Source organism: Pezoporus occidentalis, unplaced genomic scaffold, assembly GCF_034315485.1.
Source record: "Pezoporus occidentalis ecotype Australia unplaced genomic scaffold, CSIRO_AGI_Poc_V1 ctg93, whole genome shotgun sequence".
NCBI classification, from domain to species: domain Eukaryota; kingdom Metazoa; phylum Chordata; class Aves; order Psittaciformes; family Psittacidae; genus Pezoporus; species Pezoporus occidentalis.
The window spans coordinates 2,073,614-2,101,401 of NW_026916294.1; the positions used below are offsets into that span (position 1 = coordinate 2,073,614).

Consider the following 27,788-nt stretch of genomic DNA (forward strand, 5'->3'; position numbering starts at 1 on the left):
CAGAAAAGAGATCTTATGAGTGAAAAGCCAATCAGAAGTGTAATAAAACATTATACAGACTGGGTTAAACATTGTAGGTACACAGAAACTTCAGTGGTAAGCATGAAAGTTTAGGACTAGTGCTTTAGGCATAGACTGCCCCTTATTTGCACACAAATAGTCTACAAAAGACAACTGTCATCACACTCACTAAAATAGATTATCAAGAAATGCATGAAATGTGATTGACAGCAAGAAGCATGTGCCATGATTTAAAAATTAGTTTCAGAGCAATGTTTTAGTTAAACACATGAACTTTACTGATTATTTATTGATTAGTCAACATATTCTCATGGTTTGATGGAAACTCAGCTTCAACATGAAAAACAAAGCTTGAATATCAGCAAAAGGTCTTGGGGTGTTTTTGATTTAGACAGAATGGCCATCACTACTTAAAACCTGCATACGTTTACACTAGTGAACAAACAATCATTTATTCTGTTGGGTTAGTTTTAACAGAGGTAGTTTTTAAGAACAGCTTCACACTTACCATGCTGAACATGAGCATTCATGATGTATCTGAGGTGATCTATAGACCGAATGAGAAAACATGCTTCCTTATGTAAAACAAAAGAAGTAAAAGAACAAGTTACCACATTATTCAGAACTTGGTTTACATGTAAAATATTGATTCTTTTGGTTACTGATTATTTTAAAGCTACTACTTTCTGACAGTTATAAAACTCTAAGCTATTCTGATATTGCAATCTTCTCTGCTACTTTCTGACAAACGTATTCATGTGGCAAAGTATGTTTCAGTCATGAAACACACTGTGATTTCAGCACTATTTTCAGGGTTTTGTTTTAGTCTATTGACTGCAAACATACTCCTTGCTGAAAGACACCTCCACTGACTATAGCCGTTTTTCAAAAACAAAATCCATTTGTGCTAGAAAGATTAATTTTTATTCCATTCCATTAGGATGGATGAAGTTTTTAACAATCTCAAAGGATCCTGACATAACAAGGTGTTATCTTGCACAGATCTAAGGAGTGCTCATTTCAATTTTAATGTCAGCTGGACTTAAGACAATATTTTCCAATATTAGAGAAACTACAGGACAGCAGCAGCAAAAGGCTTCTGGTTTGTTTTATTTTCCTATGACAATTCTCATCAGTGGCCAGGAAATCTAATAATATTCAAGAAATCCCTCTTTCCTCTTTAAATGGAATGGATTCTAGCCTAATGCATTCAGCATTTCGTGATCTTTGTGATCTGCTAAAAAAAAGAGGGAAGGTTCACCACTAGTATGGCAGTGCTGAAATTGGTTTGTACTTGCACAAAATACAGTCAGAACCCTTCTTCATGCTGCCTGTTTTAATCCCATTTTCTGCACTTCCACTTCTGAGAATCTGATAGTTTGGAAAGATCCATTGCTGTCTTTGTGAGGTGCCATTCAGCCTCAGGACCTGCATTTGTTTTCTCAATTCAATGCCTGCTTGGTACTTATCACAGAAATATTGTAACTAGTATGCTCTCAAAGTCAGACATCTTAATGAAAGCTTTTATGAACTATCAGAAACTTTTGAAACTGTTTCTGTCGATTTGGTCTTAAACATTATTCCCTGCAAATGAAATTCTTTTACCTCTGGATCCTTATTCCACTGCACTACATATTCCCAACAGCAGTGTGCATGGAGTACATCCACTTCCAGACTACATGGAAATTGCTGATATGCTAGTTGCAGCAGGTCTAGAAAAAGCAAATCTGCAGTTACAAGACAGACCTCTTTCCACTGTAATTTCTGCTACTTCACAACAGCAGTGACTAAAACATCTCTGCAGATGTGTACAATCAGAAAAAATCATGTTATTTTGTTACCTAAGATTGCTTCCAAGCCTGCACCTGCTTCTTGTTCCTCAAGAAAGATACTGGTATGCATTTCTTCAGATTCTTCAGTACTATCTGTACTGGCTTTCTGTTGGGCCAAATTCAGTACAAGAGGACTGAAGTCTTGCCTAAAAACCCACTTGGCTACAGTGTCAGCAATACCTCCTGGGACATACAAACAAACAAACAGCAATGAGGTACAGTCACTGTATCCCAGAAGACTGATGGTTCAGTATCAAAGGACAAGAGAGAGTTTTAACCACTACTATTAATTACACAAGGATAACTACCAATTAGAAAACCTAATCAACTGAGTAGATGACAATGCAGTCTTTACAGTTATATCCCTTTACAATTCTTAAGCAATACTCTTAGGAGGTTTACATTTGGGTTTACATTAAGGAGATTAATCAGCAGAACAATTTCCAGTGCATTAGGTAAGTAGAAGTCTATTAGAGAGACAATCAATCATCTTTCCAAGAGAAAAAATGTACCTTTTCCAGCTTCAAGCAATTTCTTCACAGAAAGCTTGCCCAATGGATCAGCCTGGAGTGATGAAACACTCTCTGTCCTTTTTCTCACTTTGCTGTGCAGCAGTGTTTGAAGGATCAGACAATCCTCTAACTGTTTCAGCAGAAGTTTCCAATATTCAGTATCAAGGGAAAGTGCTTCCCAGGATTCTGTGTCTGAACCTACAATTATTTGGGAAAACTAACAGAACACATGAACTGTTTTGGGTCTGTCCACTGAAAGGAGGACAGTTTCTAAGAAATGCATGTTATTACAATAGAAAGCTATATCCCAAGAGCTACTGTATTTTAAAGAATGATTTAGTTCAAACAAAGTATTCACATTAACTATGTGCAAAGATGATGAGACATCCCACACTACCCACAAGATGCACAGATTAACTAAAAGCCTAAGGAAATAAAAAGTAATCTTATAGGCCCATTTTTAAGCTTATATTTAGTTGAAAAGAGGGCTAGAATCCTTTCAAAAATACTTTGTTTTAAATCCTCTTCTATATACACATTCCCTACATATGTCATTAATCCACCTACATTTCAGTCTCCTACTGTATTAAAAAATACATATCATGCACTCAGAAATATTGGGTCTACCAGGATGTCCAAGAGTCTTTCCAGTAGGAGTGCAGATCTGATTTTTAGCTTTGCGCACCAAGATACCAAACACTATGGTTCTCACAAGCCTGGCCATTAACACTTACAAGCTTTCAGCCAAATGATGGTCGAGAATAAAAAGGTGAAAAGATAAATGGCTTTATGGAAGGGAAGTGTTGAGGGAAATAAAATTGTTACTTTATTCTTCTAAGAGCAGAAGAGAAGGGAACAAAGGAGAGAGCATACAAGTAAAGAACAGTATGCCGCAACATACTAACACTGCTATTTGGGCAATGCTGACAATTTTAATATACAGACTAGGAATAGTTAAGATAAATGTTCACAATTACTAAAGCACTTCTAGGTAATCAAGTTATAAATTATAAGGCAGTCTGTTCACAAGACTAAACAGTTAAGACAAGTACTAACACACACATATGCCTAGGGCTATTTAGGAATGGAGTAACTTCTCCATCTTGAATTGCAATGCTGTGTGCAGCTTCACAGTCTTACTCACAAGTTTGTGAAAAGGTACTTATTGCCAAGAAAACCAAACACCCATCACCTTAAGAAGGCATAGTCACATAAGTGCTAAGACAATTCATCAGTATATTTTAAAAGGATAATAATAAAAAAAATCACAGCTATGTTAAAACAGGTTTAACATCCAGAGTTCTGTGGATTTATGTGGAAACTGTATAGGCTTCATGTCTGTCAGCATCATTTATTATCAGGAGAAAATCTCACTGTGCAGTTCCCATCACATATTTTGTTTAGTAAGCAATTCTGATATATACTTTATTCACTTCAGCATAATATTCTTCAAATTCAAATACAAATTTTCAGGCTTGCAGGATGCTTGTGCACATGTGAGAATGATGCCAACTGAATGCTGAGGACGCTATTCTGTTACAAAGACAGCAAACTGCAAGGGACTAATACAGTAAGGGGGAAATCTGAGATGTCTTACCTTTTTCTCTGTCACACTGTCAATGATCTGTGCAGTGACAGAATGCCCAACGTGAGCCGATAACAAAGCAGCTGCATTACTTTCTGACTGAACACAAGCTGTACGCATTTGCTGCCACCAGGGGGAAACTGACTGAGTGTCCCACGACTCATCTATAGCAACTGTAGGGAAAGGGAACGGGTCACTGGGTGTTGAAACTAGTAAAGCAACAGCCAACACTGAAAGCAGCACTTTATTAGTACAGCTTACATGACAAGCAATTTTCAGTTACTCTACATTATTTTTTTCTGGATATGTAGCATACAATTTCTAGATTACAATTCAAATTTAAAATAAATAGCAGAATGTGATTTGTTCATTTTCCAAGTTTCATTTGTAGGAAACAGGCAATAGATCTAAATGACCAGGTAGTAAAACCTGCTCCACACTTACTACATCTAAGGAATATTACAAAATGACACTTCATAATGCAGACAGCTTGTTGTGTAATTTCAAGATGCCACACACATCCAGTGCACTCAAACTGGCTCTCTTCAAACTACCTTGTGTTCAGCAGAACTAATTTATTCAGACAGCAGCAGTAGCTTATTCATGCTTCCAGTTCCAAGCTCGTAATGGTGCCCTAGGGTATACTAGACATAAGGGAACCTGGCACAGATAAATCTATAGCAGCTTTGGGTGAGGTAGGAGCATCAGTATTTATTCATTACGCAACTTAACTTAAATAACAGCAAGTTGGCTTCAGAAAGTCTCCTCAAGTTAAAGATGTTCAATATACAAAATGGCACTGGAATAACAGTGTCCCAAGGGGCTAAAGCAACTCAAAGGACTTCTGAGAACCAGTCAGCACAAGAGAGAGGTAGGATTATACACCCAAAACAACAGGGGGAAAGGGAGACAGCCACCTTCTGGTGTCAAACAGGAGCTGTGTCAATTTAGTAGCAAGTGAAACTACAGGACATGAATCAGGCCTTTAACTGTGACACTCTTCAGAATCTTATTTTCAGCTAGTTTATCAACATAAAGCACTTAGCTCTGTTCCCTAATAATGAGGAAATGGGAGGGAAACCCTAAGTGATAATATAGACTGTGATTAATAATAATATTAGCTATTAGCAACAAATTTTTAGTAATAATTAATATCAGTTGTGTTTAAGTGTTCCAAATGCACATCTCACCTTTCATTTTGCTCAGAAGTGACAGCATAGTGTGAAGGCAACGGACAGAATCTGGTTTGTCTAGAATATTTTTTTCCTTGGAAAGCCATAAATTGAGAAGGAGTGACTATAAAAAAAAAGAATATTGAATTAAAACAATATAATGAAATTCTAATATTGCAATATAGTTAATGCATAAGATTTTATATCCCCCCCCCCCCCTTTTTTTTCCTTTGCCATCTTTTAAGTGGAAAATATGAATAAGAGCACCTAAAGAACTTAATGTGGGGGTATCTGAATACCCTGAACACAGCATTGTACAAAGGTCAACATTTAGAATTTTTCCCTTCAGTATGTTGTTTTCAAAATATGTAATAAAAAGCTTACCAACAAGATTTGAGGGCTAAAGCCTGCTGATTCCAATGCACGACACATTTCTTCTGCAGAACTCTCCCCACACAAACACTTCCAGAAGAAAAATCTGCCTGAAGCAAAAATTAGTTGACATTATGAACACCTAAAGTCACAGCTTCTCCCTTTACACTTATATGAAAGATCATCTATTGATCAGATCCCACTGAGTACAATAAAAAGGACTAAATTACATCCAGGACTCCCTGATGGTTTAACCTTTGTAATAAGCCTTCTTCTCCACTAGGGACTTACGTGTTCCTACCACTACAGGAGTCACATGTAAAATGGATTTTAACAAGGCTTATTGCTATTATTGTTGTTACTGCTTGGATGTCCGAATTTTGGCTGGGATACAGTTAATTTTCTTCCTAGTAGCTGGTACCTTATGAGAAAATTCCCGGTCACGAGACTGGTATTTGTACTCAGCACTGCCACCTCTGTACTTCAGGAGCCATCTATCGGAGACTATTCTTACTTACAACTTTTCACCTTTTCTCAGAGAGCCAGTCCATGGGGGAGAGGCAGTTCTCCATCTCCCCCTTCTCCTCCAGGGTAATTACAATAGCTCTTAAGATCTTTTAATATTCTTCACGTCTTGCTCAGGGCTAAACATCTATTTAAAAATACCACCCAGAGATCTGCCTGGAAGCTGGACAGTTAGGAGCGCTAGGATGTAGAAGAGCAAGTACCTACACCAGTGGGCACCTCCAGTGTTTTAGAACTTCATCCCTGAACAAATGCAGAATCCAGAAAAAACAGTATCTGGAAGAAGTGGACTGTTGTCCTAGCAATACCAGAGAGGCACAAATCACTGCAATGTGCTGGAGCCTAACCCATGCCTACAGAGCCTGCTCAGCACCTCACCACCACTGTTCAACTTAGTGACATTAATAAATGAATGCACACTGATAACATGGCTGTAGTTAACTTGTACTAATACCCATCTAGGTAGAAAAGCTTGTCCTATGGCTAAAGGTAAAAGTCTAGAACAAGCACTGTCACATACAACTTCAAGGCAAGCCATCTTAAGGCCCCCAAATTAAGGCTGAAGTATTGATACAATCTTAGATTATAATTGGTCTATAAGTAATTTACAGTAATTTACAGTCTGTAAGTAATTTATACACTCTCTTCATCAGGGACTGTGGCAACAGGACAAGGGGTGATGGGTTTAAACATAAACGAAGGAAGTTCAGGTTAGATATAAGGAAGAAGTTCTTTACTGTGAGGGTGGTGAGGCACTGGAACAGGCTGCCAAAGAAGTGGTGAATGCTCCATCCCTGGCAGTGTTCAAGGCCAGCTTGAACAGGGCTTGGTCTAGTGTGAGGTGTCACCGCCCATGGCAGGAGATTTGAAACTAGATGATCTTAAAGTCCTTTCTAACATCCATGGTTTCTATGATTCTAATTGACAAACAGTTCAATAGCTCTTACCTAAAGCCACATATTCTCCATCTTCCATATTTTTCACATTAATCATGTCCTTTTCATATTCCAAATATTCTAAGAACATTCTCACAGACAATACATCATCCTTCCCATCAGCAAACTGTACAGTAGTTTGAGTGTTTTCTTTCTTATAGTTCTCCAGTAAAGTTTCAAGCCTATGAAAATCTTTTTCTTTCAGTCGAAGCAGTTTAGCCAAGTCCTTAAAAGCAAAAGCCCCAAAAATCCCATATCAGAAGACTAATACAAAGAGATGTTTTTCAAAACAGTAAAAAAATAAAATAAGAATCAGAAAAGTTAAAATATTTCATTTTGAACATTAAAAATGTCTTTTAAAATGGCCAAAATGACTGAATAATCTCATTTATTCATAGAGCCTAAATGAAGACCTTTTTTAAGGACTTCAACAGGTACATTTCCCATATTTAGATCCTGCTCATAGTATAAGAATCACCCATCAAGCAAGCAGCTTATTTAACACCACTCCATACGGACTTTATAAATGTATATATATTTTTACACAATACCAAAAGCCAGCCAAAATATGATGCTACACAAGCAAATACCAGAATGTGTAATCTCTACTGGGCCCACATTACCCCTCCAAAACTAAACAAAGTTAAGAATATGCCATGTACTTTGGATACAGGACTGGAATCAGGAGATCCTGTCTGTATTTTCACTTCTGTCTCAACTTTATGTACCTACTAAAGAAAATTAGGTAGATGAACTAGTAGGCATTTGTACAATGGGAGAAGCATTACAAAACAATTACTTCATTAAAAGTTCCAGGCCACAAAACCAGGTAACTTGCTTACCTACATATCTTATCTGAAACCTTGAAAATGTATTTTTATGCTTAAATCATCAATAGCTTCTATAAGACAACTGAATTTGTAATTTACTCACATTATCCGAGGGTGGAGTGTCTTTCAGGATGCTTTGGGAATTCAGTTTGCTGATCAGCTCATAAAGATGTAACAGCTTTAACTTGTTTGCACAGAACTGCAGAAGTCCTTCATCCACACACTCAAGCTCTGAAGAGAAAAAAAACCCTGCATTTGAACTTGAACATATAGCCTGGAATAGTGAAACATGCTTCTCAGCTGCATTTAACTTCTCCTTTATTAGTATTGGAGGACTTGCATCACTCAGTGTAATTTTTTGATGCATTGCTGCTTGCAATGATACTTAATTCACAGAGGTATAAAACAAGACTTATTACTATGAGAAGTATTAGAGAGAAAACAGGCTCATTATCAACCTCCTTCAGTTAAAAATGTGGAACTGAACGAATATAAATCTATTGTCTTTTCCTCATTATGGCCAAACCAGAGACTGGCAAAAACTGAAATACACCAAGTCTCAATCATATTTTCTTTTATCAAGAATACCAAGCTATAATCTTACTCATTCTGCCAATATTTTGAGCATATTCCTTGCAACAGAAGACGGCTTGATACCTACTCACCTGAATTCTCTGCAAGACACTGCCTTTTGTATTTCTACAATCTTAGTCTCAGAAATTTCATGTATCTATTGACATACAAATTTCAGTAACAAATAAAGTAATTAGAATGTAGGAAACTAACACCAAAACAGTGTTGGAAAAAGAAATATAAAAAGAAAACCACTCTCTATTCCAACTTGTTTTAAAAGAAAGCATTTTAGAGAGATCCCAAAAGGACCTTTCTATACAAAAGATAACTCCAAATATATCATCTTCACCTGTGAACAGGTTCTAAATGTGATTTTCTCCCTACCAGCTCTTCCAATACATTGCATTAAAAATCCTACAAACAAAATGAGAAATGCACAGTGCTTGCTGCACAGTCACTTGACCTTTTCTTCATAATCGCAGCATTCACAGAGCCCAGCATCTGCTTCACATTATCTTTTACCTATTAAGCACAAAGAACACTATTCTTCTGAAATTAAAAGGCTGGAACATCAGCCAAGCTTTTTCTTTATTGTGAGTGGGAGGAAATAACGTTATATATGACAATAACAGACTAATGATGAAAATAGACACACAGACACACCTCAGTAAGTGTACAGTTCTGTCAATCTCTTTTCAGTGTAAAAGGGCATGTTTCCATCTTTCTTTTGGGTTTTTCTGGGAGTTAATAGAACAGATAATAATAACGATTTAGAATGACAAACCAAAATTACCTTGAGAACTGCATGTGTGAAGCTCTCAATTTCCTCTATCTAATTCAAGAAAATGGGGTTAAGAAATACCCCACTGACAGAACTGAAAGATTTCCCCCAGGGCTTTGAAACTCCCAAAACATGTTGTCACATTCTCACTGAGGCAGGACAAGTGACATAGCCTTTCTTATTGACAAATGGTTTATTCAGGACTTCCACACAGCAGGGATTTCTTGACTCCTATTGCTAAAGCTTCATCTTCTAAAAGATGAATCGAGTGATAATAAAAAAATCTAACAGACTTCTATTCCTGAGAAGTCCCAACGTATGCAAAGGAAGTGGCAGGCACACTATTCCTCAGTTCCAGTTGGGTCTTCACAATAGGGTCACCTCAAGCACAAAGAAGGTTCTTCCCATTTAGAAAGATCCAAGTGTATCATTTCAAAGAAACAATCATGCAGGCTTTCAGCAACAAGATTTTGAATGGGTAATGACAATTCCTGGCATTGGCTCAGATATCTCTAGCAAAACACATGAAACATGACTTTGGCAAAGGTTACCAAGAAAATATACCAAGCATCTGGCCACAGCTCAGATCCTCAGTGATAAGGATTTTGTGCTTCCAGTACATTCAAGCTTACAGATCCAAAGTACCATATCCTTACTAGCTTCAGTACAAACTAAACCACCTAGAAGTAAATGTCTCTAGAAAATTTCTTCATGAAGAAAGCTTTTACTGGATGAAAGTACTCAGCCCAGTTGTTGGTGGTGTTTTGGAGGGGTTTTCTAACATAATCACTCTTTACTAGGTCCATAGCAAGCAAGCACACTTCCTAGGCAAGCTATTTGCAGTCTGCATTAAACAACATAAAATACATAGAAGCAACACCCTATTAAGGGGTTAAACATCCTATCTAGCAGCAAAACCAACCCTGGTCTCTCCGTGAAACAGAATAGTTTTACAAATGTCTTACAGTGCTGCAGGCAAAGTGCAAATGCCTCTCCATATTTGCAAAATAAATATCCACCTACCCTGTTTTTTTAAGTTATCCATTAATGTCTGAGTGATGTTGGTGAGGGATGAGAGTGGCACACGTTCACTTGTCAATAGACTCTCCAGAGCCTGTTAAGCAGATGCTCAGAGTTAAACATTTACTTAACTTTACTGTAAAAACATATAAGGTAAGCCAATAACAGCACAACTCTGACAATGATTTTTCATCTGTATTTTGTCTTCATATATACTTGTGGCATAAATTGATTCTACAGGAAGGCCTTCTCTCTTTTTATTAGTTTAGGAAGATGCCTTGGGGGAAGTCACAAGGCAAAATTCATTCCAGTCAGTATGCTGCAGAAAACAAACCAAGACCCACAAACAAGAAACCAACACACACCAAACCCAGAATAAAACAGCTCAATTATTTGCCTCAAATACCTCTAGGAAAAAAAAGGACCATATTTTGAAACATTTAAAACATTTAGCACTAATCTGATAATTTTTTTCCTAATAATAAAGTATATTGGCTTCTAAATACTCACCTGTTTCTTTGTAGCAGGGTATTTGATATCAAGTATTAATTCCTTTGCTTCAGCTTCAATCAAATCTGCAAAGATAATCAGAACTTCAATTCATATTTCTCAAATGCAACCTGAAAAGCAAATCGACCCACACCATAGTTGAGGCACACAGATTCATGCCGTGAAGATGAAGACACTATCACAAAAGCTGCCAAAATAAGCTTAAGAAAATGAAACAAAACAAGAGCTCAGTATCACTTAGAGGAAGAAGGATATCTAGCGTCAAATGCCAAACTCCATTACATAGCATAACGGATTGCACATAGACCATGTTTTATGCAAGCACTCGAAGTAGAATTTAGTTAAGATTTACATGGCAGACAAGGCTTATACTGGATCAGTGTATGAGATTAAATTTAACCTGGTGCAGGCAGAATGCACTTACAATGCACTACAACCATACCTGTGTTTGTCCACTTACAGGACAGATAATACAAGACCCATTTGATAACATACAATTTGAAGAAATTATACAAGAGAACCTACCCGGATCTGAGGTTTTAGCTTTGAGTAAAGCATTTAACTTCTTCACTAAATGCATATCCTTTGCTCGCTCACTCTTTTTATCACTGGAGGGAAATAATTTTAGTTATATGAGTGAAGAGAACTAAAGAATACAATAACATCACATTAATAAAAAAAAAAAACAAAAAAAAACAAAAAAACAAAACATCAAGTTAATGCATACAAACCAATCAGGCTATTGCCTACTATTCAGCTTGAGAAGGAAAACTAGAATCACTCTCTGTAAATATTGTTTCCAAAACAATAATGAAATTCATTTGGTTCTACAGAGCACAGAGTCCTTACCTCAGTGCTAAATGGAAAGGTACATGGACAGTTTTTACACTTCCAGAGACTGGATCAACAAGGCATATCTGGTAAGTCTGGGGCTGCCATCCCTGACTGGTCACATTGTTGAGACCCATTATTTTATAACCAGGATACAACAACCTAAAAACAATAAAAAAAACAGTGAGGAACAAAGCTAGCAACCATCCCTCTCCACACAGTGAATAAAAAGACCTATGTTACAAACCTAAGGTTTAACAACTGCTACACACATTTATCAGGGAAGACTGACAGAGAGTGTACCTATCTAAGCAGAGTGATGAAAGATAACAAAGTCCCCTTCTATGGCACAAGCAGCTGCATTCAGTAGAAAAACTGTGGGCTATGCAAAAATTGCCTACCAGCACTTTCTACTTTTGCCACTGGCATATCCACATATGACTTTACTGCAGCAGCACAGCCAATACGCCTACCTGCTAAATGTTTCTTACCTACAGTATTTCCCCACATTGAAGGCTCCAACCCGAGGGCCTTGCTGCGTGCTCCACACTTCCAGAATGCCTCTCCTCGGAGCATAGATCACAAGGAACTGAGCTACTCTGCTTGGACCCTGTGCATTTCCAAAAGGAGAAAAATCCATCTTCTCAGTTTCCCTCTCATGAAGGTCCTCTACAGTCTGTATCCAACCAACTTCTGCATCACGGTATCCTTTGGAAGAGAAGCCAGAAGTTGATTAGCGTACAGTAATTAATACATGATTAGTACGCATCACCACCCACTTCAGTACTATTCCAGCAGCAAGCTGTCTTAAGCTTTGTTTCAAACTGTGCAACAAGACTAGCTCCTGTCAAGAGCTGTGGTCCATGGACTTAGAGCAGGGCCCATCAGAGGACTCCTCAGAGCCAAACGCAGCCTCCTGCACAGCTCTGGGGAGGAACAAATTCTGCTGGGAGAAGCCACAAAAACCCCCAAAACACATCAGGTCTGTACTCTGGACATTACACCACTGAAAAGCTTCCCAGAGAAAATACGTAGTAAGTGTCTAGATTTCCCACACTTCAGAACAACAAAAAAAGATTTAAGGAAGTAAATTTGTATAACCTACTAAATAGAATAGGTATGTGTTTTCATCATTAAAATGCAACTTTTAGTAACCCAGTAAAAATACTTATCTTTTCTCTCTCGGTAACACTAATACCTTCCCTCAAAATCTTCCTAAACAAAAAAAGGCAAAGATGTTCCATGATATCACTATGTAATGGTTTAACAAGTACAAATGAAGACTCCAAACCACAATACTAATGTACAAAACAAGTCTATAACAAGATAAGTGATGGTAAGAAGGTTGAAAAGCATTCACAACTCAGAGAGGAAAGGTACAACCCAAACCATTTAATTCAGTGGACAGTTTTGCTAAAAACTGTGGTTTTATTCCACATGTCAACATGAGGGAAAGGCAAATTATAAACCTGTGTCTGACTATCAAAGCTTGGGACTCTAACAGTACTTGCTAGGTGACAGGAAGCTCTCCAGTACTGAAGAAAGAAGTCCAAGAATATCAGAAAGCATGTATTATAGCCAATAAGCTTCAAGATATGAGAGGAGAAAGCATAAGGAAACATGATTAATCTAGCTATCACACTGCTAGCATGTCACTGAAGTAGCTACTATAGTCATGACCATCTGAATTGGGGGTGGAGAGAGAAGAGTTAAAGATTCTTTACTTGTTCTTAAAACTTATCTTCCATTTCATAAACAGCTGGAAAATTTTAATTGCATAGAGATACTAAGACATGCTGTAACATTAGGTATAATTACAATGAGAGCTTAATGTCAGTTTAGAGACTGAGCAATCCGTGCTTGCACACTCACATGAAGGAATGAGAATCTAGTAAGTTGTATATCTTACTGATTTTTCAAACTTCAGGTCATTTTCCCAGTAGAATTAAAGAAGATACTAGAGCTTCTCAAGAGAGAGAATCCTCGAGAACAGAGCTAAAGCTTTCCCCTGCAAAAAACTAGGTTACAAGCTTTCTGTTGGGATAGAAGCTGTGGGGAAAAAATAAAGACATCTACACAATACAAACCAAACACAATTTTTACTACAGGCCGTATCAGTATTTCAGCGATTGGTACAACAATACCCATACAGATTTTACATTATCTGCCTTTGGTGTTTAATAACAATGTACTAAAGTCATTCTTAATAATAGAAAAATACTTGGAATTCTACATCTGAACATAAGAAGCCACAATGTTTTGAAGAGTATTATTTGCTATACTGATATATACTATCATACCTTTCCACATGCGAACTGCAAGTCCTCTTGTAACATCCAGCAAAATAACCCTTCCAAAATCATCTGTTACTGCTGCCAAAGTGTTACATGGAGAAAGACATATTCTTTCACCATGGCGACGGGAATCAGGAAGTCCAAACCTAAAAAAAAAGGGGGAAAACACAAGCAAGACTAGGTACCTATTATTCTTCAGAAACAGTAAACAGTATCTCATACGGATTCAGATTTCTTTTTTAAGGTAACATAAAGGTATGGGTAAAATCAAGAGCATGTTATGTCTACTGCAAGATCTCAAAGATCTGTTAAAGTCCTAGTGAAAACCAAAGCTCAGGAACCAGGGTGACTGCCTTGTCATACATTGTGATGCAAAGATCTCAAGTGCAGTGGGTTACTTTATATCCTCTCTTGTTGCCAAATAGTCTGGGGAATACTTAAAAATAATCAGGGAAAGCAAACAGGAATTATTTTAGTCTTTTATCAGCTTTCTTGATTACATAAGGCTACAAACTGTTGTTCCGGTTCTCCTCTCTCCTCTATCAACAGTGAAATAAGATACCTCCTTTTTGGGAGGGACTTTAAACTATCATGCAGCTTCTTTGAAACACTTGAGTGATAAACTTCAGGGCTGGTATTTACGCACTTATAACATCATTAAACTGTGCACACAGTTCTCTTACAGTAATAATGAGCCCACACATCTTAAGTGAAAAGGATGAGTCCACAATGATAAACTGATAGCTTCAAATGAATGATATGCAAACTACCATCACTGATTAAGGTCAAGAAAAATACATGTTCATCAATTATACACCATTTAAAATAATTCACATCATTAAAACCAGAAGAGATCTAAAGCAATTGTGACAGTATGTAAAACTCACCTCACTGCCAGTGGGGTTGCAGGTTCAACTTTCGGTTTCTGTTTTGGGGCAGGTTCTTCTTCATGTTTACTCTTCCAACCAAGCCAGCCACTTGCAGTAGAAAAACACATTGAGAGATCATACTAATGGTCCTAAAAATCCTCAAACCATTACGTTGCTACAACAAAAATACGTAACTATTTTATTACCTGGCAGCATTAAATAGTGCTGAAGTCAGTTTACTTGCAACTGCTAAGGCAACATGAGACAACAGTGGCTGTGAGGTACCCTGAAAGAAAAGAAGAAAGTGTTCAGAAAGACAAGAAATAGTCAGATGTGAGCCACCCTGAAATAAAGGAACAAAGTATTCAGAAAGCCAAGAAATAGTTCTTACACTGAACTCAACTGCAGAATAGTTTTTCAGGCCTCCTATGGACTTTCAGCTCAGAAAGCATAGCTTTAAGACTCTGCAAAATTTTAATTCACTGCCCCCAGAAAAGCCATTCTGACATCTCTTTACCATTTCAAAATCCTCCTGCAAGTCACTGGTATGTTTGTCTGCAACAGAAGTTAAGAAAACCCTGTGTATGATTTATCATGGAGAGTTAGCGGGTGGATGGCTTTGGCATCCTTGCAAACATCAACGTAGGCAGTTTTTTCATAAACATATTGAAAAAGCAAGTACAAAATCAAAACCAGGATTCTGGCATTTTCAATCAACTTTCAATCCTGATAAGGCCAGCACACACGTAGGGTTTGACTGTGCAAGACAGAACTACATTGCCATCCTTCTCCTCCAAGACAATGCAAGATGACTAAGTGTGCTGCAAGTATTGTTAAGCCTAAATTGCAGTTTTCTTCTACAAGTAGTAGTTCCACTACATAAAATCACCACAGAATACTCAGGCCATGTGCATACATGATCAAAGGCCTCCAAACATCTGTTAAGAGGAATGTTTGCACAACTTCCAACATAATTTTGCAGAAACCTTAGGTTACTTAATCAGCAATAAATTAACAAACGAAAAGAAACTAAAAAATGACTATCACATTAAGATAGAAAATAAAATTTCTCATTAGCAGGAACATGTGATAGATGTTACTATCACATCCACTCCAGATCATTCCAGTTTTGGAAGATCGAGAAGATCTTCTGTGCTGACACTTGTCAGCAAAAAATTAACATAAGAGTACTTCAGAACTACCCATATGGAAAAGAGCCTGGTTAATCATTCAAAATTTCAGCAAGTCAGCTTTGTAGTACATACCTCCAGGGCAAAAAAGAAACCAGTGAAAGGATTGGATCCAACAGTAACATACTGAGATATAGCAGGTGGGCTGTTTTTTATAGCTGCATTATATCCACCTATATTGGAGGCAGTCTTCATTTGATCAAAAGGAGACAGTGTCATGATGCCTAACAAAAACATTAAAGTGAATGTCTTATACTTTCAGAATAAAGGCATGCAATTGCTCTAGAAGCCTAAATATACTCCTGCCTTCTTGAATGACTAGCAAACGTTCAGAGGGGAGGGAGGAGCTGCAGCTTTAACCATAGGAATTCCAAAGGACACAGCAGAAATAATCTGATGTATTTAGGTTAATTATAAAGCACAGTTAGTTTGTTTAGAAGAGGTAAAAAGTCAGTTGAAGTCAGCATCAAAAACAACTACCAAATTCACTTCACCTGCCTTGTTAACTCCCTTCTGACATCTTACGTGGAAAGGGGAGACGAAAAATGAAGCTGACTGTCCCTTAGACCTGCCAGTCTGACAAGAACCTGGGCTTCTGCAAATCCTAAGCAGTAGAAGTCTTCGAGAGCCTAGAAGTCAGTTTGTCTTTTTTTGGAGAGGAACAATCCCAACTTTTACTTTCTTGATGTGCTAGGCTCTGGAAAGACCCATACCAGCCTGAACCTGCCTGCAGACAGACCTTTAACCTGACCATAATGGGAACAACTGCACCTGATCTAGTCTCCCTTGGCTGTTCCCTGCCAAACAAGAGAGGACAAGACAGCTACAGCTGTAAATTTCTTCCCTCAAGTGGACAGGGGAGGCTCAATCAGATCTGAAGAGAAAGTAAAATATGTCTGATGATGGTTAATGACATCATTCACTACAACAGCCTTCTCCCACTATTTATTTCTATCCAACCGGTACTACTAAGAGCTCTCACCCCAAATTTAAAACACGGAAGCATTCAGTTTTATTTAAGCCAAATAGTTGAAATTAAACAGAAATGCTTACCAATACTAGCATGGTCAACAATTGTATCCACATCTTGCAAACCCCATTTCTTATAAGCTAATGGTGGAGGCTGAACATTCTCATTGCCAGATGCTGCAGCTGACAAAAGTTGATAAAACACAAAAAAATTCCTACTGAGTCAAAGACAAAGGAATAGCATAATAGAGGGGGGGAAATGATACAATCTTAAGCCACAAAATAACCTAGTTTTAAATTAACATACATTTAAACAGCTGCTGAACTAAAATAGCCTTTTAGAATACTTACCTTAATGAAATTAAAATATTTTAAGCAATTAACTGAGTAAAACTGCAAATTATATTCCATCACATCTATGTCTTGTGCTTGCAGAGAGCTTTGTTTTACTCGTAATTTATGGTTTAATATTCTGCCCAATTTTAAAATGCCACGACAATTTATCTCTGTGGTCTGGGCATGTTTAAGTGGACACTCCTGTGCAAAAGTACTTGCAAAGTCAGCACATGCACTAGATCTGTAACAATGTGAGGTAAGAACCGTGGCAAAAATTAAGGGATAACTGAAACTCTCCACCTATTTATGTTTTATCTTGCAGAACTGTAACAGCAGCATGCTTATACAACCTACCACACTTATATGACTCTCCTCTAACCCCAGGAAACCGACCCTGCTTCCAAATTAAAGTATAAACCAGCAGTATACTAAAAAAAAAGGATCAAAGGCTGCACAATCAAACCAGGTATCAAAAGCTCTTCCACATTAATACAAAGAGCAGTGATCATTACCAACATTATCATCACAGCATTATCACTTGCTAAAAAGTCCTTACTGTCAAGAAAAGCATTTCACTGACCGCAAAATCAGCATCCTGACATGATAAAAAGCACCTTAGCAGTATGCTGGTGGGTTAACCCCAGTGAGCAGGTAAGCACTATAGAGCTGCTTGCTCACTCCCTCCCAGTGAGATGGAGCAGAGAATTGGAAGAATAAAAATGAGACAACTTGTGGGTTGAGATAAAGACAGTTTAACAGTTAAAGCAAAAGCTCTGCATGCAAGCAAAGCAAAATAGCAAATTCATTCGCAACTTCCCATCAGCAGGCAGGTGTTTTAACTGTTTCCAGAAAAGCAGAGCTTCATCATGCATATCCCTGAGAACATTTTCTGTAGGGGAAGAAGTTTCCTTCTATGCAGTAGATGCCTATATATTGATGGACAAACAAGGAAGATCCAAATTCCACCTTGGTCTGGTATTTAATAAACATAAGTAATTTTCATGTAATGTAAATTTCTATTAACAGAGTCAGAAATGAACATTTCCTCTTAATCATACCTTTTGCAACCTGATTGCGACATGCACGAAGGGACTGAAAGAGGCTGAAACCATCAATTGTCACAATTGCTGCTGGGTACAAGATACTAAGCTCTTCATTCTACGGAAGAAAATGAAAGGAGGGAGAAAAAAAATAAGAAAAAAATCACTGTTACTGTTGTAACAGCTTCTTTTCCAGCTTTTTATACTATTAACTACAAAAAGATGAGGATTACATCCAGCAAGTTAATATCTAACAAGCCACAGGCAATGGACTAAGGCAATACCACAGAAATACAGTATTAAAACCATCCAATAGGTAAGTTTAGGCACATATTATATTTTTATCTTCTTTCAATAACTTTAATTTTTGCTTAATGTATTTTATGGCTTACGGAGAAAACAAAAAAGTTACAGCAGCTTGTGAAGGCCACAGAGAAACAGCTTTATCTAGAATGCAAGTATCAAGGTTTTATGAGCCAAATTCTGAGACTGGATTTTTTAGTGCCTGAATTACCACATGGGCACATAAATGCTAATTTGGTGATATAAATTCAAGACTCATATTCCTTAATGCTTCTGAATTTCAAAACTGATCCCAAAACATCATGTTAAATCACATGTGCATTTGTATAAAGCAAACTTGAGGATCTGTAACTTCATTAGTTTTCTGCATAAAGCACGACAACTCAGCCAAGAACAAAGCAAGCTGCTTTCCTACTAAAGAGCTTGAGCTCATCAAGAGCCTTCTCTGCAGGATACATTCATAATGACATGCAGGTTGCTACAACTATCTCCTACAAAGATTGTTTTAATTTTCAACTCTCTTCTCTGTGAAATAATTAAGATCTTATGAATGAGTACATCTAGCTCTTGGCACTTGTCCAGCTGCATTTTCTACTTTCATCAACATATTATCATGCTTCCTGCACATGAATGAATAAATAGGAAATGAATGAAGCCTTGCACGGTTATGACAGAGAAAAATAGTACAAATCTAACTAAATACTCCAAAACCAAAAAATCAATTTGGAATCCTCAAATTACACAAATTATAATTCTAGAACAAGAAATCCAGAATCTCTTGTTCTAAGGAACTGTTCATCCCGTCAAAAACTGGTAAAGAACACAGAGGATTCACAGAGAAGACTCCCTTCCAAACACCATAACACTGCCACTTCACTTTTGAAATAATGTGACAAAACCTGTTCTGTGACACCAGGATGCCTGGGAATTTCATAGGTTCTGCACTTAAGCTGTAGGACAGGATCTTCATTTAACAGCTGAGCAAGAAGCAGAACTCCACTCTGGAAGAGAAAGAATAATAAGCATGAACATTTGTGCCCCTTTTCTTATGTAAGTCAAAAAGCACTACCTGCAGAAACACAAGTTTTATAGGAATAGGTGAGTCTTACAATAGCTTGGCTTATGAAACATACCTCAGTGTAAAACCTAACATAGCCAGAGGTGAAGCCAACCACAATGCAGGTCCAGTCTGGACGGCCTGTGGAACTCCTGTTGCACAATAACACACTACAAGTTACAAACAAATCCTGCTCCAAGCTGTAAGCATTTAAAACTGGAACAACGTAAGAGGACTGATGATGCATATACATAAGAATATCAATCCTTACCTCTTCTGACTTGCCAATGGGATACACAATACACTACTCACACATTCACTAAAAAAGAAAGATAAAACCATTAAGTATCTTATTTTCTCCAGTTGTGAAATTCTGCTTTACAAGAGATTTTACCAACTCAGCATTTTAAACATTTTAATACTATATTAATGCAGCACACAATATGTCAAATTGATACTAAAAAGCGAAAAAAACTTTTTCAAGTCATTTTCAATTACAAGTTCAAGATTACCCAAGTAGATTACAGAAGTGTTTATTACACATTGCTAGTGTTGCCTTTCATCGTTCACAGACTGAATATTCTGCCAGTACTCTTCAGTAAATATGCAAGTTAAATTTCAGGTATCAAAAAGTAAATATTTTTTCCTGATCTATAATGAGATACAGAGAAGAGCCACTAAAAAAACCCCAAACAAACAAACAAACAAACAAACGAAACAAAGAACTGAACCATACTTATCAAAATAAACTTTTGAATCCCATTATGCAATTAGGTAGATTTTAGATCAATTGCATTTCACCAATTTAAGAGCATTCGAAGGGCTAACATAGTCTTCTCAGTTCACACAATAGGTGAGCATGCTCACTGCATGGCAAGCAAAGCATGCAGAAGGCAAGCAGATGAGCAAGCTTCAAGATCTCCAATCAGAACTTATTGAACTGTTACCATGAGACAAAGTTTTATAGTGTCTGGGGAAACAGAAGCAATACAAAGTTTTTATGAAAGAGCATATAAATTCAAGATGACATCCCAAACAGCACTTAAAGTATAACTGCCTGCAGTACTGTTGATTATTTGCATTTCAGGTCACCTCCATTCCCCAAGGAGTGATTAAATTATCAGCTAGACAATTACAGAAAAAAGGCTTCCTAAATGCATGCTTGACATCAACCACAATTCAGTTACAACTTCAAAGCAGTGTTGAATATCTCAGTGGAATCTCATCTTCCAATAGCAAAGCTTGGCCACCACAACTGGAGGCAACTGGTGACAAAAAAGTCATATCTTTTGACAATCTGATAGTAATTTATTATTTACCATCTTACCATACTTCCACAGATATAGAACCTTCACCTACAGTAAACCCCTGCAAACCTTAAATCAAGGTGTAGTGAATACAACCATGTCAATTAAAGAAAGCTTCCTGTCCTGTATAACAGCATGTCTCTTGGGCTGTAACAGTAGTAAGAAAGAGAATCCCAAACAGTCAAACAGAATTTCTTTTCCTTTTTTTTTTTAATAAAAGATGACAGAATAATTTCAGAAAAAAAAAAAAAAAAACAAAAACAAAAACTTAAAGAGATGCACATAAACCAGTTTAAATGTGTGCACCAGCAGTTAGGTTATGAGCTTTACAGATTGGAGAGAAACTGATTAAGTCAACACCTCCTGCAGTGTAACAGAAGGTTGAAGCCAATAAGAAGCATGTGGAAAGGCAGACAGCAACTCAAGGCTGCAAACTTAATAACAAGATGCAAAATCCTCTTCCATATGGGAGATTTGTGGAAAGCATCTGTCTGGTTATTTGAAGACAGAGAGAGCAGAAATGTTGTATAAATACCAAATGTATGACCAAAGCACATTTTTCAAGCCCCTAAATGACTTAGAGTCCAAAACTACTTGTGGATCAGAAACATAGTGTTATATTTGCTTGAGATTTCAAAAATGAAAGGGAGTATTGCTAAAACAACTTCATATGTTTCCATTTGCAACATCCCCTAACAAAATTTAATCCCTACTTTAAAAGTAGATTTTTTTTCCAGAAGGGTACTTCTTTTTTTCCCTCCTAGTACAGGAATTTATAAACAGTATCATAATCCAGATCTCTTCAGATGTCTAAATTACATGCAAATACACTCACTTGCCGAGAGAGGACCTCTCTTAATTTATATGAACTTGTCCTGAGGTATCACACTATACATGAAGAGTGACTTTTGCAGACAATGTTTCTGATCACCCAGGTCACTTCTGTTTTCAACATTAAAATGCGTAAGACAACGAATGCATCCAGATGTAAGAAGAAAAAAGCCCCAAACTCCACAACCCTACAAGTAAAAAGCATATACTACCAATTATTAAACATGGAAATGATATTTTTATCACAGCTGTATTTCAACACCTACCCTTCTTCAACATTCAGAGAGCCACTCCAGCCAACAGCATACTGCATCTCCTCCTTCCCCTTGTCACCATGCTTCCATTTAGCTGCCATTAAGAATAAAGATACCATCTGTAAAAACTGCTTTGCATCTCACAAATGTAGTTCTATTCCTAATCCTTCCCTTCTAATGGATGTACAATACACCCACCACACTTAGCTAAGCACCTTGTCATAAACGTGAAGACATGGAATAATGCACGATTACAATTCTGAAATGACTGTTTTTTAATAAGATTTATACAGTAATATCTACTTTATCAAATTTTAAAAGTTCAATTTACGAAACAGGGATCCTTAGGAGAAAAGCACTATGGAAGAGCACGCTTCTTCTGAAAAGATTACTGAAGATGAGCTTAAATGAACAGAAAATTCTAATTTTAACTGCTAAGAAGGACACGGGAATCCTACATTAAATTTGACAATATTTAATTATCACATCATATTCAAGGTTAGAAAACACTACAGCTTGTTATGCACAAGGTGCTATTACAGCTGACATTTGTTGAATCAACTCCCAGATGCCAAATAAAGAAAGGTAGTGTTGTGTGCCATTTATCTGACACCTAAAACCTGAGACACAGGGACACTTCTGCCCCTGCGTGGTACAGTTGCTACCGCACCATTGAGCAGAAGCAAGTCTCCAGCTAGTGAGCTCTTGGCAAGGTAAACTGACTCCTTACTCCTGATCCAGTAAGAACTTTCTGAAGAGTACTGTTACCTTTCCATTCTTTGTGAAAAATTAGCAACTAATCTATATCAGGTTTGGAACACACAAGGGAATGCAGGGAATGCCAAATGCAGCATGACAACTCAATACAATCTATCTCATTATGCAACTGAGTTTCAAGTCCCTGTTCTTGTTTTCAGATGGTGTAATATGCGCCATGGCAGGAGGTTTCACTTCTTCATGTTCACGTGCAACCAACTACAGTTGTTAACACAATCAATACCCCAGCACGTATGTAGACAGCAGCTAGCTTATCAGTGTTCACAACAGTAAGGGTACCTTTAAAAGTTCCAAGAGCCCTACTTGAGAGTAAAATATAAAGCTTCCCATTATTCAAGACAAAGAATAATTTTCTATCGAAGACAGGAATCTCAAAACCATATCCCTCCTCCAAGTGCCACTGGCTCAGTTAGCTCTTTTGTTTCTTCAAAAGGAAAAGAAAAACAAGGTCAAATATTTCTTAATGGCTAAAGTTAATACAAACGTTTGGGTTTTCTTATTGAGCACAACTGATGTAAGTATCTTGGAGCATCTCAAAACAACTGGGTAGTTACAGCATATATTAACTATACATGATAAAAGTTTTCTCCAACCAAAATACAGCTAAGAAGTAAAACCAAAACAACTTACTTCCCAAGCAGTACCTAAAAATTCCATGATGTACACTATAAAACACTCCAAAATTATTGAAGGTATGCCTTGAGGGTGTAAGTGGATGGGGGAGAAACAAATCTTGTCCTGATTGCTATTAAATGTACTAGATGTACTAGCATATACACTTAGTAGCATGTATACTTACATACTAAAAAGACTGCCTTCTGTTCATTAGCTATTACCATCAGGTCATTTGTTGGTGATAAGGACAACACACAATCCTGAAGCCAGTAATTTCTCTGGTTCTTGGAATTAGATTCCTCTTCTTCCTATAGGTAAATGTATACAAGAGTTTCTAAACATAGAAGAACTTGCAAGATTCGTGACAACAGTTTGGCTTGCCCTCTATACCAGCACTGAATGGACTGTTACTTATCCAGTCACTAGAAATTGCATGAAAAGCCAAGAGAAATGCACCAACCTTGTACTAATTCTGTTTATGTGTTTACAAATCAAAACCCAAAGTACTCGTCACTAATTCTGCTCTCCAAAATATCTCCTTTCACCAAAGAGACATTAGAAAAAACAAAATTTAAAGCATTATTGTTATGGATTAGAGACTGGAGAGAATCTCTTTAGCTGTTCTCATCATAATCCATACTCAAAATGAATAATTTATCCAAGATCATACACTGACCAGCATTAAGTAAACATATGCACATAGGAAGAACGTAACTAAGCTGGCATTCACACTAAAGCCTCATGGTAACGTGCAACAGGTACCATGTCTTTTCACAAGAAGGAACTTACAAAGAAAAAAAATTCAAGTTTAGTGTCAAGTTTTAAAGGTTTAACGATGGGTAAGTTACAGATTTAGATACCACCACTAAGTATAAAAGCAAACAGACTGCATCGTTTCTCCTTGGAGCAGTGTCAAATGTTTGACTGCAGAACAAACAAAGGTAGCTCTTGTTAACCATAATTCAAAGGAAGAAAGCAGGTAATAGGCTTTGAGCAGACAGCTAAAAGGTGTCTCAGAGATGATACTCCAGCTTTCTTAGCTCCATCCTCTTACCCTGATCACAGCAATACAAACACCTTCCCTTGTCCAGTCTCTGTTTCCATAGCCACCTACCCAAGCCCACCTCCTCCTAGCTCTCCAAAATATTACTACATCCCCTAGGATCCCAAAGCAGCTATGCACAAAGAACCCAACAGTTTCAATGTGATCCTTTTGATTCATGCAATTTATCCTGTTGTTATGAAGTTACACCTACTTCAAAATATACACATGTACTCCCAAATGAAAAAAGTAGGAATAATTTGTATATCATAATCAGCTATTCATTGCGTTTCTTTCTTTTCATAAGGTTGTACCATAAATGGATCACCTTGCGCACATAAGAATACCCTGTATATCCATCACAAGCTCTACATTAGCACACCACAAATATTCTGCTAACTTTGTCCACATTATCCATTGATTTGTGCAAGAGGACAACCTATTTTCATGCCATTTTTGTCTGCTGCTGGATGCCAAGTTCTATAGCAACAATTTTTCCCTGATTACTGGCATTTGTCAAGTCTTCACAAAGAGGTGATGAAGTTGTCTGTGATACCCCATGTTAATTTTAACTCCTCCTGACAGAGGTAAATATATCGTACCAAAACACATAACCAAACCCCAAAGAAAAGCCTTATACTAGATTTTAATGTAATGATTTTCAAACTGAGGTAAAAGAATCGAAAATGAAAGGTTTTTTTCAAGATTAAAAGGAATTAAAATTATATCTTAAACAAAGAATTCAACATAAGCATGAATATACAAAGAACCTGAAATCTAAAGGCATCAGATATGGCCATCTTATATTAGTGACAAAAATAAACTAAGTGTTAAAACAGAAAAGGCACTGCACTTGTCAAAAGAAACTCCTTTAAAAGTCAAAAGACTGAAAAATTAAAATCAGCGTTTAAAACATGACTTTAACATCATCATCCCAACAAACTAGTTAATATAAAAAGACACCTTGTGGAAGAAAAGAATGCCTTCTCAAAAGCTCTGTTCCATGAAACTTGACAAGTGACTAATTCCAAGAAAAGATGCATTTTGCACCAATTACAATGCAAACCACGGACAAACAGTCCTGTTTGCTGTGGATCACAGTTTCTTTCTTTCTAAAGAGTTTGACCTGAAACTACTAGCAACTTTGGAGGAAAACATGTATGCAGGACATCCTTAGCAAGAAGGGAGTGAACTACCTGGCAGAACAGTTTGACATTTTAAAGAAAAAGAGTGAAAAATAAGGCAATTTCCATTTAGAGCCTGTTGGATCTATTAAATTACAATGTAAGTAACAAACAGAGCATTTGTTCTTCTCATTAAGGAAGTTACAAGTATCACAGCTCATCTAACAAAGATGTCGCCCAAGAAACACCGTCATAGCAATTACAGTGGAGCTGATTTCCCATCCTATTTATGTTTTTATACACTTGTCATTCCCTGACATCAGCACCAGTGATTCATTCCTGGGAGGCATCATGCTTGTTTCAAACTGTTTGTCAGCTCAGCTGAAAGACCTCTTTCCCTGCTCAAGTTAAGTAGTTCGGAGGATCCTGCCCAAATCCTTTGGCATACTTTCTGCATACAGAGATAAAGACAGCAGATAAGAGCATTTTGTTAGCAAGGTGAGCTCTAGATTCCTCAGTAAACCCCATCAGCAATAACAGGGGATGAATCAAGCAATTCTGTTCAGATGATTCATGCAGGTGCAGAGGATTTCTACACAGTCAGCTTTGCCAGCATCTTATGTAAGGCAGCTGGTAGATAAAAGTCTCAGCCTTAACAATTACTAGACTAGCAATGTTATTCCTAGTTGAGCTAGTTGGGCAGAGGGATGTTTTCCTCCCTTTGAAGGGCAACTGTGCTGCCCCATCCTACTTATGTAGTTTAATCCCTCCAGTAATACCATCCCCACATCACAACATAAAAGAATTACTACATGATTGTCAGAAAGATGCTTGTGTCAGTGGTTCATGATTGAGGAGATTTCGATTTATATTAATTCATGGTAGATTATTATAACTTCACTGCCATGCCCTGCTTTCTCTGACTAGTTAAAGGACAAACAAGATGTCCCAGCTGCAGCAGCACAGAAAGATGTGTGCATACTCTAGTGAGAAAAACCCTGCAGAATACAAGAACGTAAGTAAATATCACAACAGGTAACATCCAAGTTATTTAGAAAAAATTGCAGGAGCAAGGGACAAATAAGCTGTCACATTTGTAACACAGAGCAAGATCCTTCTTGTCCAGGTGATAACTACATAGAAGAAAAAAACAAAGCACAAACAAGTGGAGAAGTCTTTTAGAATAGGAAACTTAGCAATGAAAACTCATCTGTATGTACTTACAGGTTCTTGTAATTCTGCTTCATCCCAGCCTCCCCAGCCACCATCTTCCCAGCTGGTTGACTTGCCTGCTTTAAGCAAAGAAAGATTTGTTACATGACTGAAACAGCACATGAGATACAGCATAAGCAATGAAAAACACAATCAAAAAGGATTGCTGGTGGTTGTTTTCATTTCCCCGCCAATAAGTTCATTTATGGCAGTTACCAAATGAACTCTACAGAAAGAAACATGAAGTGGCAGAAATGGCTGTCCTACTTCTCTGCATTTATTTCCAGTTTTGACACTATTGAAAAGCAATACCAGAAGATGCAACCTAAGTACAACGTGGAAACAGGACAAATTGTAAATTAACTCTGACAGACTGCATCTAAAGCCCTTGCTAAGTAATACCTTACAGTCCCTGGTGCAATACACCACTGATCCTTCAACAGGGACTCTCTGCTTTTTAGAACAAATTATTCAACCAAATATGTTTTTTCTCGGCTTCTCATAGACACTGAGGGAGAGCCAAGACATATTTCAAGTTCAATACAGCAAGCAAAAAGTGAGGGCATAACAGGGGGAAACTCTTGTGTCCACTTGACAAAAACTTTCTCCAGTTGGTGCAGAGACCTCAGACATCACTACAAAATTTGAGCTTTAGCTGCATTTATCTAATTACTACTCCAAACACAACAAAAGTCCCATCTTGTATGTATGAGGCAGCTACAGAGGGAAAGTCAGGGGACAGCAGGTTCACTCCTGTCAGGACTCCAGATATTTCACTACGTGGCGTAAGATGATCTTTAACACACCATAAGGACAACATATGCTCAACTTTATGAGAAACAGTATTTCTGTACATAAGTAAAATATATTCCTTTCCACAGTGGTGGATTTCGGTTTGGTTTAAGTCAATTGCTGGATCAGCCAGTAGCAACGTAAGTTTCAATACCTGAAAGGTGCCTACAAGGATGCTGGAGAATGACTTGTAGTGATAGGACAAAGGAGTGATGGGTTTAAACTTGAACAGAGGAATTTCAGGTTAGATATAAGGAAGTTCTTTACTGTGAAGCTG

At 37.3% G+C, this 27,788-nt stretch overlaps 1 protein-coding gene across 5 annotated transcripts in view; it reads right to left on the reverse strand.

Annotated features, from left to right (window-relative positions):
* RAB3GAP2 (RAB3 GTPase activating non-catalytic protein subunit 2) overlaps nt 1–27,788 on the reverse strand; it is a 43,760-nt gene that overhangs the window by 5,790 nt on the left and 10,182 nt on the right. The window contains exons 2-27 of one of the 5 annotated variants that reach the window (XM_062605983.1): nt 26,732–26,796; nt 23,526–23,649; nt 21,962–22,043; nt 19,829–19,876; nt 19,634–19,709; nt 19,400–19,501; nt 18,216–18,315; nt 16,906–17,004; nt 15,928–16,076; nt 14,869–14,948; nt 14,681–14,770; nt 13,800–13,939; nt 11,991–12,207; nt 11,518–11,661; nt 11,194–11,276; nt 10,669–10,733; nt 10,162–10,252; nt 7,888–8,015; nt 6,967–7,180; nt 5,507–5,604; nt 5,141–5,246; nt 3,963–4,123; nt 2,366–2,582; nt 1,863–2,036; nt 1,627–1,733; nt 530–596 (exon numbers count right to left, since the gene is read on the reverse strand). In XM_062605983.1, coding sequence (XP_062461967.1) covers nt 530–596; nt 1,627–1,733; nt 1,863–2,036; nt 2,366–2,582; nt 3,963–4,123; nt 5,141–5,246; nt 5,507–5,604; nt 6,967–7,180; nt 7,888–8,015; nt 10,162–10,252; nt 10,669–10,733; nt 11,194–11,276; nt 11,518–11,661; nt 11,991–12,207; nt 13,800–13,939; nt 14,681–14,770; nt 14,869–14,948; nt 15,928–16,076; nt 16,906–17,004; nt 18,216–18,315; nt 19,400–19,501; nt 19,634–19,709; nt 19,829–19,876; nt 21,962–22,043; nt 23,526–23,649; nt 26,732–26,796 — 3,027 coding nt within the window. Of the gene's footprint in view, nt 1–529; nt 597–1,626; nt 1,734–1,862; nt 2,037–2,365; nt 2,583–3,962; nt 4,124–5,140; nt 5,247–5,506; nt 5,605–6,966; nt 7,181–7,887; nt 8,016–10,161; nt 10,253–10,668; nt 10,734–11,193; nt 11,277–11,517; nt 11,662–11,990; nt 12,208–13,799; nt 13,940–14,680; nt 14,771–14,868; nt 14,949–15,927; nt 16,077–16,905; nt 17,005–18,215; nt 18,316–19,399; nt 19,502–19,633; nt 19,710–19,828; nt 19,877–21,961; nt 22,044–23,525; nt 23,650–26,731; nt 26,800–27,788 lie in introns of those variants that run through there. The other 4 variants (XM_062605984.1, XM_062605982.1, XM_062605985.1 and 1 more) reach the window with 4 other exon arrangements.